A 17107-nucleotide genomic window follows, 5' to 3' on the forward strand; every position below is an offset into this window, starting at 1 on the left:
TGGCTGTTTTGATTTACAGAAAAAAGAAATATGTTGCTAGATGTCAGATCAACTTTGAATAAAGAATGCAGGAGGTGAGGGAGGAGATATTAAGATGGAAATTGTTCAGGGGCACTGGGGGAGTTGTAGTGTGGATGAGACTGAAGTTACCTGCAGTTCATTCTTTGGAATCATTAGTTGGATGTGACTTCTGTGTACTACAATCCATAATCTCCAGTTTATTCTTTATTCCCACTAATGCAGACGATCACTATATTAAAAGGGAAAATATCTGAGCTACAATGGAATATAATGAATCAGGAGATGCAGATGACAAGCCAAGACTCGCAGAAGCAAGAGCTGATGGAACAGCTGGATGTTCAACATAAGTAAGCAGAAGATGAATAACTATGAGGAGAAAAAAGCAAACAAAACTTGAGTCTTATGCAGCTGTTGTCACTCAAACCTTTCAACGCTGTTTGATTTCCACTCTTCAAAGGGATTCTTTGAACTGGATGTGCAGGTTATAAGTGTTGTTTGAAAGTAGCTCTTAGGAGAATTTTATTTGTACCTTGAGGGAAAAAAACCTCAAGTTTAAAATCTCTCTCACTGATGTTTCATGTTCATGCTGGAGAGTTAACAGAAGGCAGGTGGGTGGGAAAGGCTGATCTGAATTTTATAGACTGAACAGAAGAAAAATATCAAGCCGTAAATCATAGGTGAGGGGTACTTGACAGATGAGTGTGTTTTTCTTTGCTTTCCTTGGTTTTCCTTATTTACTGTGTATAAATATTTATTGATTTCAGAATAAAAGAGGCTTGACTGTTTTGAATATTTCTCGAGGTGCATCTTTTCAGTGAAGAAATTGTTTTTTTTTCTCTCTGAATTACAGGAAGATTGAGTGTGAGGTGATCTTATATAACAGTACCAAACACTTTGTTAATGGTATTTGGAAATGTTTGTGTCACGTGTCTTTCTCTGGTACGTGTTTCCTGCGTGCTAAATCTCTCTTGTCTGTGTCTAATAGGAAATGGCAAGAGGCTACTCAGCAAATCCAGACATTGCAAGCAAGCCAGTCCCTACTGGCAGAATATGAACAGAAGATTAAGGTAAGACACTGGGTCTGTGTGAACCTTGTGTTGATTTTCTTTAAAAATTTCTTCAGTGTCAGAGCAGAAGTATTCTGGATGAATGCTCTGTTTGATGTTGAGCCCAGTGCATTAGTATTCTAGAGCAACCTGGTGTGTTGTCTTGTTTTTTTTTTTCTTTCCCCTGCTCAAATGCTGGAGAATGAACCTAGCAGCTGTAGTTTCTGCTTCCCAGAAAATCCTTTCTCTGGAGTTGAGGTTAGCTCTCTTCATAAACTGCAACTACTTGCAAAGCTTTCAAAATCACAATAAAATGTAAGCGTAGATATTTTATGTCCTTTCAAATTACCTTTTATGTTGGTGTGTCTTTACCACTTGCTTTTGATCTTCCTGGAGGAGGTAGGGTTGCTTTGCTCTGAGCGGATGCTGGTTATGACTTCATAGCATCATACAATCACAGAATGGCCTGGGTTGCAAAGGAGCACAGTGCTCATCCAGTTCCAACCCCCTGCTGTGTGCAGGTTGCCAACCAGCAGCCCAGGCTGCCCAGAGCCACATCCAGCCTGGCCTTGAATGCCTGCAGGGATGGGGCATCCACAGCCTCCTTGGGCAACCTGTGCCAGTGCCTCACCACCCTCTGGCTGAAAAACTTCCTCCTAAGGACTTGCTTTGCTTGTAGCTGCTGTAAAGTTGTGCTGAAAGATAGTCTCATTGCTCATTCTGTGATTGCAAGGAGAGGCTTCCATCTGTAGGCAAATCCATTAAAAAGAAAGGTGGAAAAACAAGGTATCAAATGACATTACAGCTCTAAATAAATGTCCCCTACCTCCATGAAAATGTTTGCCATAATGCTGAAATGGGCTCTTATATCTCTTTTGATTCCTAATTCCTCAGGACTATCCAAATGTCCGTCTTTACACTTAGTTAATGGAGGGCTAGAGGACAAGAAAATCTGAATTTTGGCTTAGTATGAAGTTGTTTTATTGATTGAGATTACTTTTTTCTTAGGAACTTAGGGTAAACAGAAGGGTGTAGAGAAGAAGCTAGCCCATGTGTTGGAAATGTAACAAATGTCCTTGTTTTGAGCAGTGGATTTGACTTGTGTGATCTACTGAGGCACGTTCTGAGTTTGGTTCCAGTGTTCATAAGTACAGAGGAAATGTAGTTTTGAAGAGTTCCAAGTAAATCATGGCCGTCCTTCTGTCATCTCTTGCCTTCCAGGACCTGGAGCAGAAGTTCTCCCAGCAGGAACACGATGCTGTTATCGTCAAGAACATGAAGACAGAACTGTCCCGTTTCCCAAAAATGGAGCGGGAGCTGCGACAGCTGAGGGAGGAAAATGCATACTACAGGTGAAAGAAGGCCTCAGTTGTTGAGGGGGTTACCTTCTGTTCTTCTACAGCTCTTACAACTCCACTATGTACACTTCCAAATCCTTCTGTCAGAATTACCAGGTTTACAGTGTGGCATGTGATACTTTCATATGGGAAACGTTAGAGGAAAGTTGAAATATCTCGTGTAAATCCTGAACGTGGGTTGATGGTTAACACATTAACCCTGTGGACAGGGTTTGACAAGACCTGCTAATCTTCCCTAACACTCTGAAAGCCTCACACAATACGTAGTGATAACTTTGCATAGCAGTATCTATTTATTAAAACCATATTCAGTGCTTAAAGATGGTGATGAACTCTGTACAGGTTTGGGAAAGAAAGAACTGTAAAGAAAGCTGTACATTAAGTAACTAAAATCTAAATAACATTAAATATTACTACATAGTTATTGTTACTCCTAGTCTGATAATCATTTTAAATTGTTTCTCTTGGAATGTTTTCTCACTCTATTTTGTGCACCTGAAGAACCACGCTATCAACAGAAGTGGTTCTTTTCTTTTTTGAAAGAGTTTATCTCACCCTTGCACAGCTCTGTTGAAGTGCAAGCAAGCAGTCTCAATACTGGCTCAGTCATCATAGACTACAAAAAACCTGCACTGTCTACCACTTGCTGTGTTCCAACCCTGCATTCAGCCAGGCTGAAGATCAGAGTTGGGAGCCTTGCAAGCCTTCATGCTGTTTTGCCAATCGAAAAGGCTGATACAAAACTTCAGGTTGTTTGGACATAATTAGGATGGTGCTTGTAGTGGGAAAACTTCAATTTTTTTTTTGGTAGCAGCAGCTTTGCAGTGGAGATGATAGAAGTGAGTCAGTTGAATGTCGTAATGTACGCTGTCATATTACTCCTTTGTAATTGCATATATATGTGGAAGTTTGTGAGAGCATACTGACTTGTGTGACTTTTCATTTGCTGCCTGTCTTCTCACCACAGGGAAATGAAAGAAAACAATGGTTTGCTTAAAGAAGAAGTGGAAGGTCTCCAAAGAAAATTGGAACGCTATGAGAAAGTCCAAGCACAGTTAGTGACTGCTGAATTGGAAAATGAGGTGAGGAGCTAAGAATACTTGGAGGAGCAGAATGGGGTTTCCTTTGTTGCCCAGCCTGTGCTCTAGGCTCTCCCTGCATTGTCTTACTTGAGGCACGTTCGAAGCAGTGAACGTGGCTTTCACCAACTTAAATGTCAGCGTGTGAGAGTGAAGAATAAAAAGCAGCTGAGTCTGTTACAATCTTAGTGTTCTTTTTGGCTTTGCTATTGCATCTTTATTTTGGGGGGTGGGGGAGCATTAAGCCTGTGGTGTTACTGGGCACGTGTATGGTTAGAACCTCAATACCCCCTTGGATTGCTTCCCGTGCGCTACCAAGGCCAGAATGTGGTTTCAGTTGAGTAAAGCTGTCTTGTTTTCATCCCACCCTGTGTCAAGCCAAGAGATCAAACTAAATGTATAGAATTACTAATTTGCAGAACTACATTGGTGTCTGGTTAAATTTGGCTCACATCTGATCAGTACCAGATCTGGTACTGATTAAAAATACAGAAGCTGTAGAAGAAATTGGTGGAGAATTGTGTGCTTCAGCTACTGCAGTGTGAGTGTTGGGAATATAACTTGTTTTCTTCCTCTACAAAGAGTCTCATCTACTAAGGTCTTGTACAGTGGTAGTTGCTCACAGGTGTGGTGTAGCAGAAATGCTAAGTCATGGCTTGAAGCAGTGATTGAGCACCTGGTGGGAAGGCAGGGCCAAACCAGGGGAGCTCAGGTGTATGCAATGCAGCTGAGTGACCAGAAGGTGTGGAGCCAGGATCCACCCCTTCCCAGTCCTCATTTAAGGGTTGGCAGGGGAGGCAAGGGGATCTTTCAGGAGATCCCTGCCTACCTGAGGCCTTTGAAGGTAAGAAGCTTTTTTTCTCTTCTTTCTGTGTCCTTTGCTGTTATGGCTGTGTGAATCCTTGCTTGCTGTAGCCTATCAGGGCTCTGCCATTCTGTTATCTTTGCTGTGCTTTCCATCACATTATAGCATTACAGCTGGAAAATAAAGTGCTGAAGTAAGATGTGGGTTCCTCCCAGTATAACAGGGCTGTGGTGTCTGGGAAAATGGTTGTGGCATCTGCAGTATGACAGCCCAGATGTGCTAGATAAGATAGTAAAATCCATAGACAAAAAAGAGAATGCACTGAGTTTGACTGGAGAATTATCAGAAAACTATGTGGGGAAACAAGCTGTTGAAATGTTCTGCTGTGTCTCTAACTTTCCTTTGCTTTATATTTCAGAAACTTCTGGGAAAACTAAAAAGCTGGGAGAAACTGGACCAGAGCACTGGCTTGAATATCAGGTATGAGCTCAATGCATTGGAGGTAAAACTTTTTCAAACGCTTTCCTTCCTTAGTTATTTGGGTTCCTCAAGTGTGGTGTGATGCTTTCTTACTATCTTTTTATGTAGAAGCTGTTCTGATACTTATTATTATGTATAAAAAGAGACATAAGATACATCCTGCTATAAAGTATCTTTGGGGACAGACTTGTTTTTCATTAAGTCAGCTTGACCAGCCTGGATTTAATTGAGTTCTTTGAACTTCTTGCGTATTGCTTCATTGGGGTTTAGGTGGAGGTTCTCCTAACTTAATAGGAGAAAAGGAATAAACTCAGTTTTTTTTTAAATTGAAAACAAGCAGCTGCCAACTGGTGTTCTGTAAGACTGCCAGTCTCTTTGCCTACTCCTCTATTTCTGATGTCTGGAGCCTCAAACCTGGTTTTTTAAGGTCTTTGGTATGTATGTATGGGTACTGCTGAATTATGGCCTGAACCTCTGAGCACCTGGAGAAAAGACCTGGTCAGCCACAGGAGCACAAGTGCAAGCAATTCAGCTGTGTGACTGGAAAGGGTGGAGCCTGGCTGCACCTCTCTTAGACCTCATTTGAGGGCTGACTGGCACTGGGGATGGATCTCTGGATGGAGATCCCTCCTCTGTGGAGTTTTTTTCTGTGAGCCCAGGTCTTTGGAGACAGGTGAGCATATTCCTTCTTTCCTAACTTCCTCTCATTGTGCTGGTCCTTCTGCCAGCACAGCATAGTAACTCCATAGTACAATGAAAGACTGGAAGTGGTGAATCTCAGGATCTTTTTCTTCTGCTGCAGAAGTTTCTCTGAATAGGTATGATGTATTTGTGTGGTTCAGCTCTGCTTTATCTTCCCTGAATGTTTGCATTATTATGCTAGAAGTACTGATGCTTCTTGCTTAAGAGCCGTTTTGATGTAATTATTGCACAGATCACATTTAATATTGGTTCAAGCTTTGAGCTGCAACATGAACTGCAAAACTTAATTATACCAATTGTTTCTTTATTGCATTCATTACACGTGTCTGAGTTATGCCTGCAGCCTAATAGGGATTATTTGCAAGTAGGAGTGTTTGGGTATGCATGTACGATTTGGGCACGTTACTGCTTCGTGTGACAGACACTTGAGTTCAGCTGAGGAAAGCCCCTGTAGTTCTTGCAATGTTTTCTGTTTAATGATGATAACGACCCCTTTTCTAGGTGTATGAAGGTAATGTGGTTAAGATTCTCCTCTTCATTCTGATGAAGGTGTGTGCGTTCAGATGGAATTAGAATTGGGTTACGTCTCCAATGGCACAGAATGGACAGAACAAGCATGGACCCTTTTCAAAGAACTCATTCTACCAGACAGTAGAGTAAAAGCTTTTTGCTTAGCTCAAGCTGTTAAAGGTTTAATGAGGTAATTTCACAGTGGGAGAGAAATGGAACCAAGTGATTCTGCCTGTTGAAGTCTAGTAACTCCTTCATTTAAAATCAGGATATTCGCTGTTAAGCGTTGGGTTTTTGATTGGGCCACATTGTTTAGCACTATTGGTGGTATCTTCTCATACAGAAAAGGGAATTGCTCTTGAGAAGAATCATCTTTTGCATACGATCGTAGCAAGTAGAACTGGGTGATTATCTCCTCCCACCACTGTTTTTTCTTTCCTTCCTGTTGCTCTGACGTGTTTCACTGTGAATTCTGTTCATTTTCAGCCAGTGTGGTGATGATGAGAGATCACTGTCCTGGTCAGATTCCTCCATTATGCTGTTGGGGAAAGCTTGAGGAGAAGTTAATTGGCCATCTCGTAGAAGAAGAAAACAGGAGCAAGTTGGATGGTTGTCTGAAATAGCCAGTGTGATGTGTTTGCTAGTAACTGCATGATCAAAGGGAAGGAGTGCATCAGGACTTTTCATGCTTTCTTACCACTTTCTTTAGTACAGAAAATGTAATGGAGTTGCAAAAGCTTGTGGCATTTTAGGAGAGGATGGTTTTTTTGTTTCCTGCAGTACTTCCACAGGACTTATTCTGTGTCTGCTCCCAATGGTTCTGTTCACTGATTGCTGAGTCCCAGCAGGCTTTCTGTCAGATTGGCTTATGATCAGATCTGTGAGTCTAATTTTAAGGCAAAGCACTTGGAAAGAAGACGCAGCTTTTAGGAGTGGAGTGGTAATCCTACTGTTTTAGCTCTTTCAAAGTTGCCAAAAGAAGATGAGCGCTAAGTGTTTTATAGTGCTTCACCTTCAGTTGAAATCATGTTCATTAGCAGTTTTCTCAAATAATTTTATGATTGCCAGTTCTGGATTCTTGTACTTGCAGCGAGGGAAGGCACTCAGTTTCTAGTGCTAGAAATCTGGGCTTTTCCCATTGCTCTCAGAAACTGTGGAAATAATGACAGTTCGTCTATTTTAGCTTTAATGCAGGAGTGTGTTTGCATGCTGTTGTGCAGTGTTTTTCAGCCCTTTTGAATTGTACCTGCCTTACCCAAACATGCCATAATTGTGAAGCTGCACTATGCCCAACCAAGAAAGTGATGTGTGCCATACTTACATGTGGTTCATGTATACACATAATGAACCCATGTGATCTTTTTTGCTTCCAGTTACGTCCTCTTGATATCTTGATCTTTTTGCTGCCTGCTTTCCAATGTTCTTTTATCTTGGATGTAACTTTGTTTTGTAGGAACACTTCTGGGTCTCTTTTGTATCAGTCTTGCTTGATATTCCTGCTGTAAGACTCGTGAAAGCAAGGCGTGTTTTGAAATTCTTGCTTTGTGAGTAGAAAGTACTGCTAATTTTTGATCTTAGTCTTTGAGGATGGCTACTGTGGGAGTCTGCTCTTAGGAAAGACTTAACGTTGGGAAAACGTGCTGCTTGTTCTCTTTCTCCAGGCTGTGCTGACAGAGTTTGTATTTCTACAAAGTACGATGTTTGTGTAGTTGTTATTGACCATCTTCATCAGCAGAATCTCGACAGGCTTGATTATTTTCTTAGAGGTCAGGGATGTTTGCTTTGTGACTTCTTGACTGCCACCTGCAATATGTATTTTAACAGGAAGGTATTACTGGAAGGCTGAGTGTTGGCAGTATGTGAGAAGGCAGGGGGTTTATTTTGATGACAGTGTACACAACCACCCACGAGGTGGCATCCTTTCACCTGCTGCTGTGAAAACTGCTTTCTGCTTCAGGCCAGCAGGCTCAGCCTGGGCTGAAGAAACATCATCTGGGTGTGTTAAGATGCATCGGCTTGTTTAGTGGGAATCTGTCACTGTTGTTATTCTTCTGAAAACTGTTCAGTGCTGCATACGTGCAGTTACTGTGTCAACATCCAGTTTCTTTGGGTAGTAAGATAAAATGGTATGGAGAAGATTTGAGCATGTTTAACGTACAGAGTTGAGCTTTTCTTTCAACCAGCTTTAAGCTTCATATCTACACAGCATGTTCTTCACTTCTTGTTTAATAGAAGCTCTTCACAACCTGACTCTCTTTCCCCACCCAACATTATCGTTCTTGCTTCCTCTCCCTTTTGCAGCACGTAGGAGAGACCAAATACAAAATGAGGATTCTTGTTCCATGAACTTGTTTTAAAAAATGTGTGTTCAGAGAGTAGGCAGTCATTCTGTGCTGTTCAGAGATTCCAGTCGTGGCCTGGACCTTCCTGAGCTGCATCTGATATGATTACAGTGGAAGACAGACCTTAGGCCCGATGCCTGTGTGCAAGGCTGACCTGGAGAGACTCGTAGTTTTAATGAATGAAGCATGAGTTTAGGGAGCACCTGTAGTTGTCCTTCACTTTACAAGGATGGATTTAGTTAGCTTTGGTGGCATCACACTGAGCTGGTGTAGCTGTTGTGTGCTTGCTGTCCAGACCTGGAGAGAAGTGCAGATTTGACAGCAATTCAGGCCAGTGTTTAAGGACTGTTTTTCACTCAGTGGAGCCTGCCAGCTGCAGACAGCAGGCACTGATCTGCTGACCTGTCGCCTAGAGCCAAAGAAGTGAACCTGTTAATGCTGACCTGGTTTTCTTTCTGAAACATCTGTAGGCTGGCTGGCTGACAGATCCTGGGGACTGGCTTCCTGCAGTGCCTGAGACCAATTAGGGAGAGGAGATAGTGTGAATGTGTCTGCCTTTCCTCTCTAAGAAAGGATCTAATTAAGTGGCAAGTAATTTGTAATTACACAGGTGCTACGTATGGGTAGTCCTCCTGTGCTCATTCTGCTCTTGGGGGTTGGGGGAGGGGAGGAGAGGAGAGAAAAGGGAATCAAATTTCTTGATTCTGCATTTAGTGGTGCAGTAGTGCTCTTCTTTCCTGTGAGTAGGAGAGAAGAGAGAATATTGGTGTTCTCTAGTTTCCTTTTTGTACTGTGATTAACTATGCTTAGCACTCTCTTCTATCCAAGGCATTGAATACCTTTGCAGTAGTGAATGAAGCTCATAATCTTCTCCTTTCTCAGGAGGTAGTAATTTACCTGTCTCTTAATGTCCATTATGAATAAGTCATTGCTGGCTTAAAAAAACACAACTGTTGACAGGTATACAAAGCAGTGCATGCTGAAATAATTTGAATTGCTTTGAATTTGAATATGTGTTTTGGATACTTAATTAACTGGAACCAGTTAAGGCAAGACTGGGGGGTGATTATTGCTGATTCTGGTGAGATCATCATGGGGGCACGATCGTGTCGTGGCCAAGCTAATACTTATATTGGAGTAGCCTGGTGTTGCCAATCTGGTCTTTCATCACCAGGCAGGGATGGATGAGTGCCTTATGTTGGCTGTCATTGGACCACTGACCCTGAACTTAAAACACTGATTTCTGGTGGTTTTTTTTTTTTTTTTGGCATTTTGGTTGAGGTTGCATAGTGGTGGATCCATACTTCAGAATTATGTTTCTAATTGAAAATGAGAATTAGTGTGGTATGTGGGAATTGAGATTTTGTGCACGTAAGCTTTAGGTAAAAAATTGTACACAGATCCCAAGTTACATGCTGAAAGCTGCATGACTGCTGCTGACAAGATTCCCAATGTAAAACAAGCTGTTTTGTCACAGTGGGAATCCCTTGGGCACAAGAAAGGGAGATAAGCACCACACAGAGGGCAACAAAAGAAACAAACAAAAAAAAAGTGATTGCTTTAGAAAATATACAGTTGTAAGTTCTTATGTTACCTTATGGGAGGAGTATCAACTGTTCTCCTCTATGGAGTGGAGATTTATTGTATTTTAGTTATCTTTCAGAAGTTTAATCTTATATCTTCTGCCTTCCACCGAAGATGGAGAACTCACTCTGGAATGGGGGTTGTTGCATGCAGGTTGCTGATATCCCACAAAGTACCTTAAAGTAAGGATTTGTGCAGGATTCTGCACAGGAATGAATGTGTGAATTTCTCTTGTGCAGTCCTGCCGGGACGGCTCACACTCAGCTTGCAGCAGTTCCTCTGTTTCTGTCTTGAGGGGATTCTGATGTGACTACCTGTGTGAAAACAACATGCTCACCTGGTGTTTTCTGATTCTTGAAGCACTGCAGCTGAAAGAGGTGGTTCTGTGTAGCAAAAGGTAATCAAGAAAAGAAAATGGATCAACTTTAATCCAGATTGGGTACCTGATCACATTTATTGTGTGGCTGTGTAAGTACTTGTGTAGTTCCAGCGCAGGGCAGAGGAAGTGCCATGAGCAGCTGGGGTTGGAAGGGAGGATGAGGATAATCATTGTGTTTATTTGTAACTGAGTGTTACGTGCTTTGCATTTGTAGGACTTGCTATGTGTAAAAGATGAAAGCTTTGCTTTAGAAATGCTTCACATTCTTGTGAGGGAGAAGTGCCTGAGCAGTTCTGACGGGGACCTTCGTGTTTGGCAAACAAGGTAGAAGTCTCAAGAGAAAACAAATTGTGGCTGTCTCACAGTAATGGTTTGTTTACTGAAGCCACCGTTCTTTACACAAGGAAATAATGGAGGAGGCTGTTATTTGTTGAATGTGACATGCAGCGTATGTTGGAGTACTGTTATAAGAACTTCTGTTGTTATCCTGTACTGCTAGAATGCACATGTTATTCTTTCTGCAGTGCCGTATGTTTTAGATTTCCTTGATAGAATGCTTTTTGTCTGTGGTAGAGAGAAAATATTCATTTGTCAACTCAAAACCTGAAACTCTAGTTTTCACAGGTAGCTGAGTGTTGTAGGTCTGTTCCTGCCAGTACTTCACTGAGGTGCTGGGCAGTTACCTATCACATCACTTCCCTGTCCAGTGTGAATTTTCTCTAAAAACATTGTACTTCTCTCTGGTGGTCAGAAGTGCTGTTGTTGCTTGTTGCCATTTGAATATCTCAGTGTAATAAGTCTTGAGTGTAAAAGAAATTGTGTAAGAAAGTGATGGGCCAGCACCCACGCCTGGCACACTGAGGTTGTAATCAGAAATTGGGTTAAGAAGTAAGCGAGCTTCCTTCAAAAATACATCTGTCCTTTCTTTATGTTACAAAGGTCTGTGAAGGGTGAGGGAAACTGTCTTTTTTTTGGGGTCACAGCTCCAGCATTCTGGAGATAAAGAAGGCCGTTGAACAACAGCTCAGCCCACTCTCAGTCTTGTTGAGGAATGATTTGAGGAGCTGTGGCAGATCACTGACAAACTCTCTGGAGAACAATGAAATTGAAGAAAAGAGGGATGATTCCTACCATCTGGGTTAAGAACTCTTATTTTGGAAGTGCAGGTAACAGTGGACTCCTTCTGGGGAGGGGGAAGATCACTTATGTTCTACTGACTCTCTTTTGATCAGAATGCACAGTATTTTCCCAGCTTGCATAGGGCTGCATTTCCTGATCCAATAAACCTACAGCTGTTTTTTTCCCTAGGAACAGGATTGGTTTTAGAAATGTGCTGGTGTTATCTTCTGCAAGTGTGCTGTTCCCCACTGGGGACTTGACAATCTTGGGCGAACTTGAACAGTTCATGCTGCTGACATATTTCCTGCAAGTAGTATTTGAGATGCTGTTGGGAAACAGTTGGGTGAGAGTAGCTCTACCAGCACGTAGTGACCCGTGTTATGTGTAAATGGGATTGAACTCAGGTGCTCACTCTACTGTGAAGGAGAAGCTTTCAAAAGCATGGACACTTTCGTAAGTTGCTTTCCTTACATTAAGCAATCCTGTTTGCCTTAAAAGTGGAATTGTCATTTAAATAGCAAAGCTGAAGGGGATGCTGCCCTACTCAGGTATTTGTGCTTGGTTTTTATTCAGCCTCTCATTTTGTCCTTCTCGCACCCGTTATAATCTCTAGCTCATTTTTAATTTTACCTTTTCAACTCTGTTTTAGAATTAAAATACTGAATGATGCTAAATTTTCTAGGTGGATGTGCTGTGCCTTCTCTCTGATGTAGATGTGCAATATCCTACACTTTATCTTCCAAATTTGTCTTTGTAGGGAAACTTCTTAAGATATGTGAAACTGGTTACTAAAGATGCTTACTGAGAATAGTTTTCTTTTACCATAGCAAATACTTAAAAACCATCCTTAAAATACACAAAACCAAAATGCTTCAGTAAGTGTTCATATTATTATAATGTTACTCCCTTGTATTAGTGGGCATGGCCTTAATATAAGGGCAATGCCTTTGTGGTTGGATCAAGGAGTAGCAATATGGATTGTTCCAGGCTAATATATCAGCTTTATTTGTCTAGGAAATTGATTATCTTGTCAAGCAAAGTACTGTAGATCTCACATAATTGAACTTCACTGAAACATTTGATCAAGAGAGCCATTTGGGAAAGTACAAACCGAGCAGGAGAGGTTGAAAATGACTAGAAGTACTACAGGGCGTATAAAGAATTGTTTAAGCAATAGTAGATGAAATGTTGTTGAAAGAAAAATACATGGATGAGCAGAATTCCTTAAAGACTAGCCTTTGGATCCTCTTTAATATTTCTGCACGTGATTTTGTTGCAGAAAAATTGATGTGTGGTTGTAGTGGAAATACTGAGTCATGGCTTGAATCACTGATGGAGCACCTGGTGGGATGGCAGGGCCAGCCCAGGGGGCTCAGGTGTGTGCAATGCAATGCAATGCAGCTGTGTGACCAGAAGGGTGGAGCCAGGATCCAGCCCTCATGTAAGAGCTGGCAGTGGAGGTGGGGGCATCTCACTGGAGATCCCTGCCTTCCTGAGGCCTTTTGAAGGTGAGCAGCTTCTTCCTTTTATTTTTGTGCCTGTGGCTGTTGTATCTGAGCAAACCCTCACTTGCTGCAGCCTGGGACCTTGCTGTTCTCATTGCTGTGCTTTCCATTGTGTTGCAGTGCTAAAATGCTAAATTCAGAGGATTCGTAAAAATGCAAAAGCTGGACAGGCAGAACTGACTGACAGGAGTGGAAGTAAGGTGGAAGAAGAGCAGTCAGTGGAGCAGTTGCTCCACTGGTGAGGAGAATAAAAACATCTATGCTGAAGGCTAACACTGGATTTAAATCAAATCTCTGTAGCCCCACCATAAATACAGCTGGAAGGAGGCTCTAATTTGTGGGAAGGCAGCTGCCAGTGGGGTCAGAAGTACACAAATAGCTGCTGAGCTGCAGCTCCACAAGGTTATGAAAGATGGCTTAGTAGAAAGATAACTTTAATCTAGAAGGTTCTTAATCCCATTTCTGTATGGATGCGGATTTTCCTAACTGTTGGCAAGGGGACGATCTTAAGAGTATAAATGGAAACTTGTTTTTGGTTTGGAGCTGCTGGCATTGTTCAATATCAGGATCTTGAGAACTGGAAATGGATGAAGGTGTTTTTAGTGTGTGTGTGTGTGTGTGTAGAACATGTTATACACAATGTGGGGGCAGGAAGATCAACAACTCAGATGTGGGCAGGAGCCTGGATGGTGAGGGCTGCTGACCTTTGCTCTTGTGAAACAGGATGCTAGAAAGAATGTGCTGAACTATTAAAAAGGCTTTACCTACTGCTGTAGATAAGATATGATCCACATCATCAGACACTTTTCTGAGCCTATTTGGTGCAGGTTATCTTGATAGTGTTTTGAAAGAGCTTCAGTTCTGGGTGGAACTTACCCACACCAGTGCCTGGAGCGGGGATTTTGCTGGTAGTTTGGATGACGCTGCCTGAATCATTTGTCTTTGGTTTGACATCAGAACAGAGTTCTGTACTGGATCAGCTTGGTAATTTCTCATTTTCTGTTTTAATTGTACTTCACAGGGTAGCTGGCATAGCAGCATCAAGATGGGATGGGAGGAAAACAGAGGTGTATGAATATTAAACTCTTTCAGCATCGTTAAATTGCTGTTAGCTCTGACAAGCTAGCTTAAATGCCTTGTAATGTTACCATGTAAGCCATGTCCTCAAGCTCAAGTCTTTCCTCCTTTGGGACCTTTTTGCTGCTGAATATTTGTGATCAAAGCAAGTCTTCACCTGGGCTATGTTTTCTTTCCTCACAAGCTATGCTGTTGAAGAGAGCATGCTTGTAAGTATACATTTGTGGCTGCTTTGTTTGGAGAGGGAAGAAAAAAATCAGCGTGACTCCTAGTAGCAAAAACACTGCATGTTTTGAAACACTTCCTAGGGTGCAACTTGAAATGTTGCTGAGTTAGAAGATAGGTGCCTCCAGGTTCTCCCATCCTGGCTGTGATTACTTTAGAGCAACTTCTACAAAGGAATTGCCGCGTTGGATCAGATTATTTCCTAATGCGCGTCTGGTCCACTGTGTGCAGCAACGGAATCCTGCTCTAAATAGGAGGGCACAGGCTAACGAGTGAGGCATGCAGCAGAAGAGTGAGGTTAGCTATCTTCCAGCAGCGTGGGTTGTACTTCAGTAGTGGGGATTTTCCTTGGTGTCCTCACCTGTTGGTTGTTGTTAAAGTAAAAAACAACCCACCAAACTCTTGCAGATGGGAGCTACTGTGTGTGCTGTGCATGTGATACATAGAGAAATGCTTTGCTTTGATACTGTTTCACTTCCTTTTTCTTTAAACCTTGAATTATTATGTAACAAAGTTGTGAAGTATCGCAGGGAAGTAAGGCTGTAGAGGTGAAAAGGAGCTTTAGTTTGCTCCCTGTTGCTGATGTGGGATGCAGGCAGTGCATTGATGAAGCTTATTTTTGCAAGTTTTTATCTCAATATTTTTATTGCCTCAGGGCTGCTGGTGCTCTGAGAGGTGCTCTGCATGTGTTTTGCTCCTCACCAAGCAGAGAAGCATTTCTCCTGATGAAGTCACATCTGCTGCAGGGTGGCATTAATGGGAGAGGATGATGTGTTTTGGAGTAGTGTCAGCAGCCGCTGTGCAGTGCAGCAGCGTTTGACTTTTGCTGCCTTTTGCTATCGGTGGAGTTCAGATCTGTCAGTCTGACCTTTCCAAGTGGGTGCAGTTGCAGCTTTTCTAGGAATGCATTTACTTGATTTTGAGCATCTCTTCTCTGCGTTTCTGATGCTGCTTTGTCCATCCTGATGTGCTCCCTTTCTGTATGTTTTTCTCAGCAATCTTGTCAGTAAAATAAACAATTGCTGTGCCTCTTTGTTGGGGAGAAACGTGCGACTACACAGGAACCGTTTCCTAGCACGTTCCTGCTGGAATTGCTTTTGATTTCTTGTTACTTGCTTAATGTGTCTTCCAGGGGTGTTCTGATAGGAGTAGCATATTGGTTTCTGTGAAAGGAAGATATATTTATTGGATAGGAGAACATGGGAAAATCCAAAATCTCCTAAGTTACGCCCTGCTGACCAAGTTGACTTTATTCCACTTCAGTGAAAAAATCCTTCTCATTTTGTGATGCCCAAGATGTTCAGTGAAGGCTTGAGATCCTGCTCACTTTTCTAAGGATGGCAGGAATTGTTATCTGCCTTTGAGAATGTGTGCAATATAACTCAAGAAATCAGTTACCTTGGGCAGGCATTGGTGTTACTTACAGCTCTGTTACTAGCTGAGTTCAGAAGATGATGCTTTAACCTAGATTTCTTTAAACTTGATTTTACCATTAGGTTTGCAAATAACATTTTTGTCTATATGCTTTTGGTATTCCCAGAGTTAAAAGCTCTGTGGCTTCAGGTGGTTTTCTGCAAATTCATCAGCCAAGGATGATGGCATCAAGCCTGCTTTGTGACAAGCCTTTCATTTAGGTCTGATGGCTTCCAGTGCAACTTTGCCAAAGACATCATCTGCCTTCTGGAGAGCTGGCCCGCTTGTCAAGGTGACGGAGCACCTATCAGCTCGCCTGCCTGCCAGGAGCTGGCAGGGAGAGATGCAGTGGGTACTTCCAAATAACTGATATATTTGGAAGGCTGGTAGAGAGGAATAGTGAAGAAGTACTCTGAAATATATATTTTTTTCAGTTGGGTAGACATAGGTCTTGGGAAATGTGTGTGCTCCTGTCTGTAAGGCTTGTCATAGCTGCTAAAGATAAACATGCCTTTTCTCAAATTCAGCCTTTTGACTGTAGTCAGGTGCTTCAAATAGTTTATTTTTATTCTTGTAAAATATTTGTTTCCTATATTCTGTACTGTTTAACCACAGGGTGTCTATGTGAGTGTAAATTGGAGGCTACTGATTTAAACCTGTAACTTTCACAGAATGTCATGGAGTGGCTTAGGTTGGAAGGGACCTTAGAATCATAGAATCATAGAATCACTAAGGTTGGAAAAGACCTAGAAGATCACCCAGTCCAACCGTTCACCTATTCCCAATAGCTCCTACTAAACCATGTCCCTCAACGCAACATCCAGTCTTTCCTTGAACACCCCCAGGGTCAGTGATTCCACCACCTCCCTGGGCAGTCCATTCCAGTGCCTGACCACCCTTTCTGAAAAGTAATACTTCCTCATGTCCAGCCTGAATTTCCCCTGGCGTAGCTTGAAACCATTCCCCCTGGTCCTATCACTAATGACACGAGAGAAGAGGCCGACCCCCAGCTCACTACAACCTCCCTTCAGGAAGTTATAGAGAGCAATAAGGTCTCCCCTGAGCCTCCTCTTCTCCAGGCTGAACATTCCCAGCTCCTTCAGCCTCTCCTCATATGGCCTGTGCTCCAGACCCCTCACCAGCTTCGTTGCCCTTCTTTGAACACGCTCCAGGGCCTCAATATCTTTCTTGCAGTGAGGGGCCCAAAACTGGACACAGTACTCGAGGTGCGGCCTGACGAGTGCTGAATATAGGGGAACAATCACCTCTCTGCTCCTGCTTGCAACACTGTTTCTGATGCAAGCCAGGATGCCATTGGCCTTCTTGGCCACCTGGGCACACTGTCGGCTCATGTTCAGCCGAGCATCAATCAATACCCCCAGGTCCGTTTCCTCTACGCAGTCCTCCAGCCACACCGCCCCAAGCCTGTAGCGTCGCCTGGGGTTGTTGTGGCCGAAGTGCA

At 42.5% G+C, this 17107-nt stretch overlaps 1 protein-coding gene across 1 annotated transcript in view; it reads left to right on the forward strand.

Moving 5' to 3' along the window:
- Window positions 1–17107, forward strand: part of MAD1L1 (mitotic arrest deficient 1 like 1) — a gene marked incomplete at both ends in the record, with an annotated part of 320077 nt that overhangs the window by 3414 nt on the left and 299556 nt on the right. Inside the window, 5 exons of the mRNA XM_079542666.1 lie at window positions 244–368; window positions 1007–1088; window positions 2289–2419; window positions 3393–3507; window positions 4728–4789. Of these exons, the coding sequence (XP_079398792.1) occupies window positions 244–368; window positions 1007–1088; window positions 2289–2419; window positions 3393–3507; window positions 4728–4789 (515 nt within the window). The remainder of the gene's footprint in view (window positions 1–243; window positions 369–1006; window positions 1089–2288; window positions 2420–3392; window positions 3508–4727; window positions 4790–17107) is intronic.

The sequence above is a fragment of the Tetrao urogallus genome (genome assembly GCF_951394365.1).
Source record: "Tetrao urogallus genome assembly, chromosome: 15".
NCBI lineage: Eukaryota > Metazoa > Chordata > Aves > Galliformes > Phasianidae > Tetrao > Tetrao urogallus.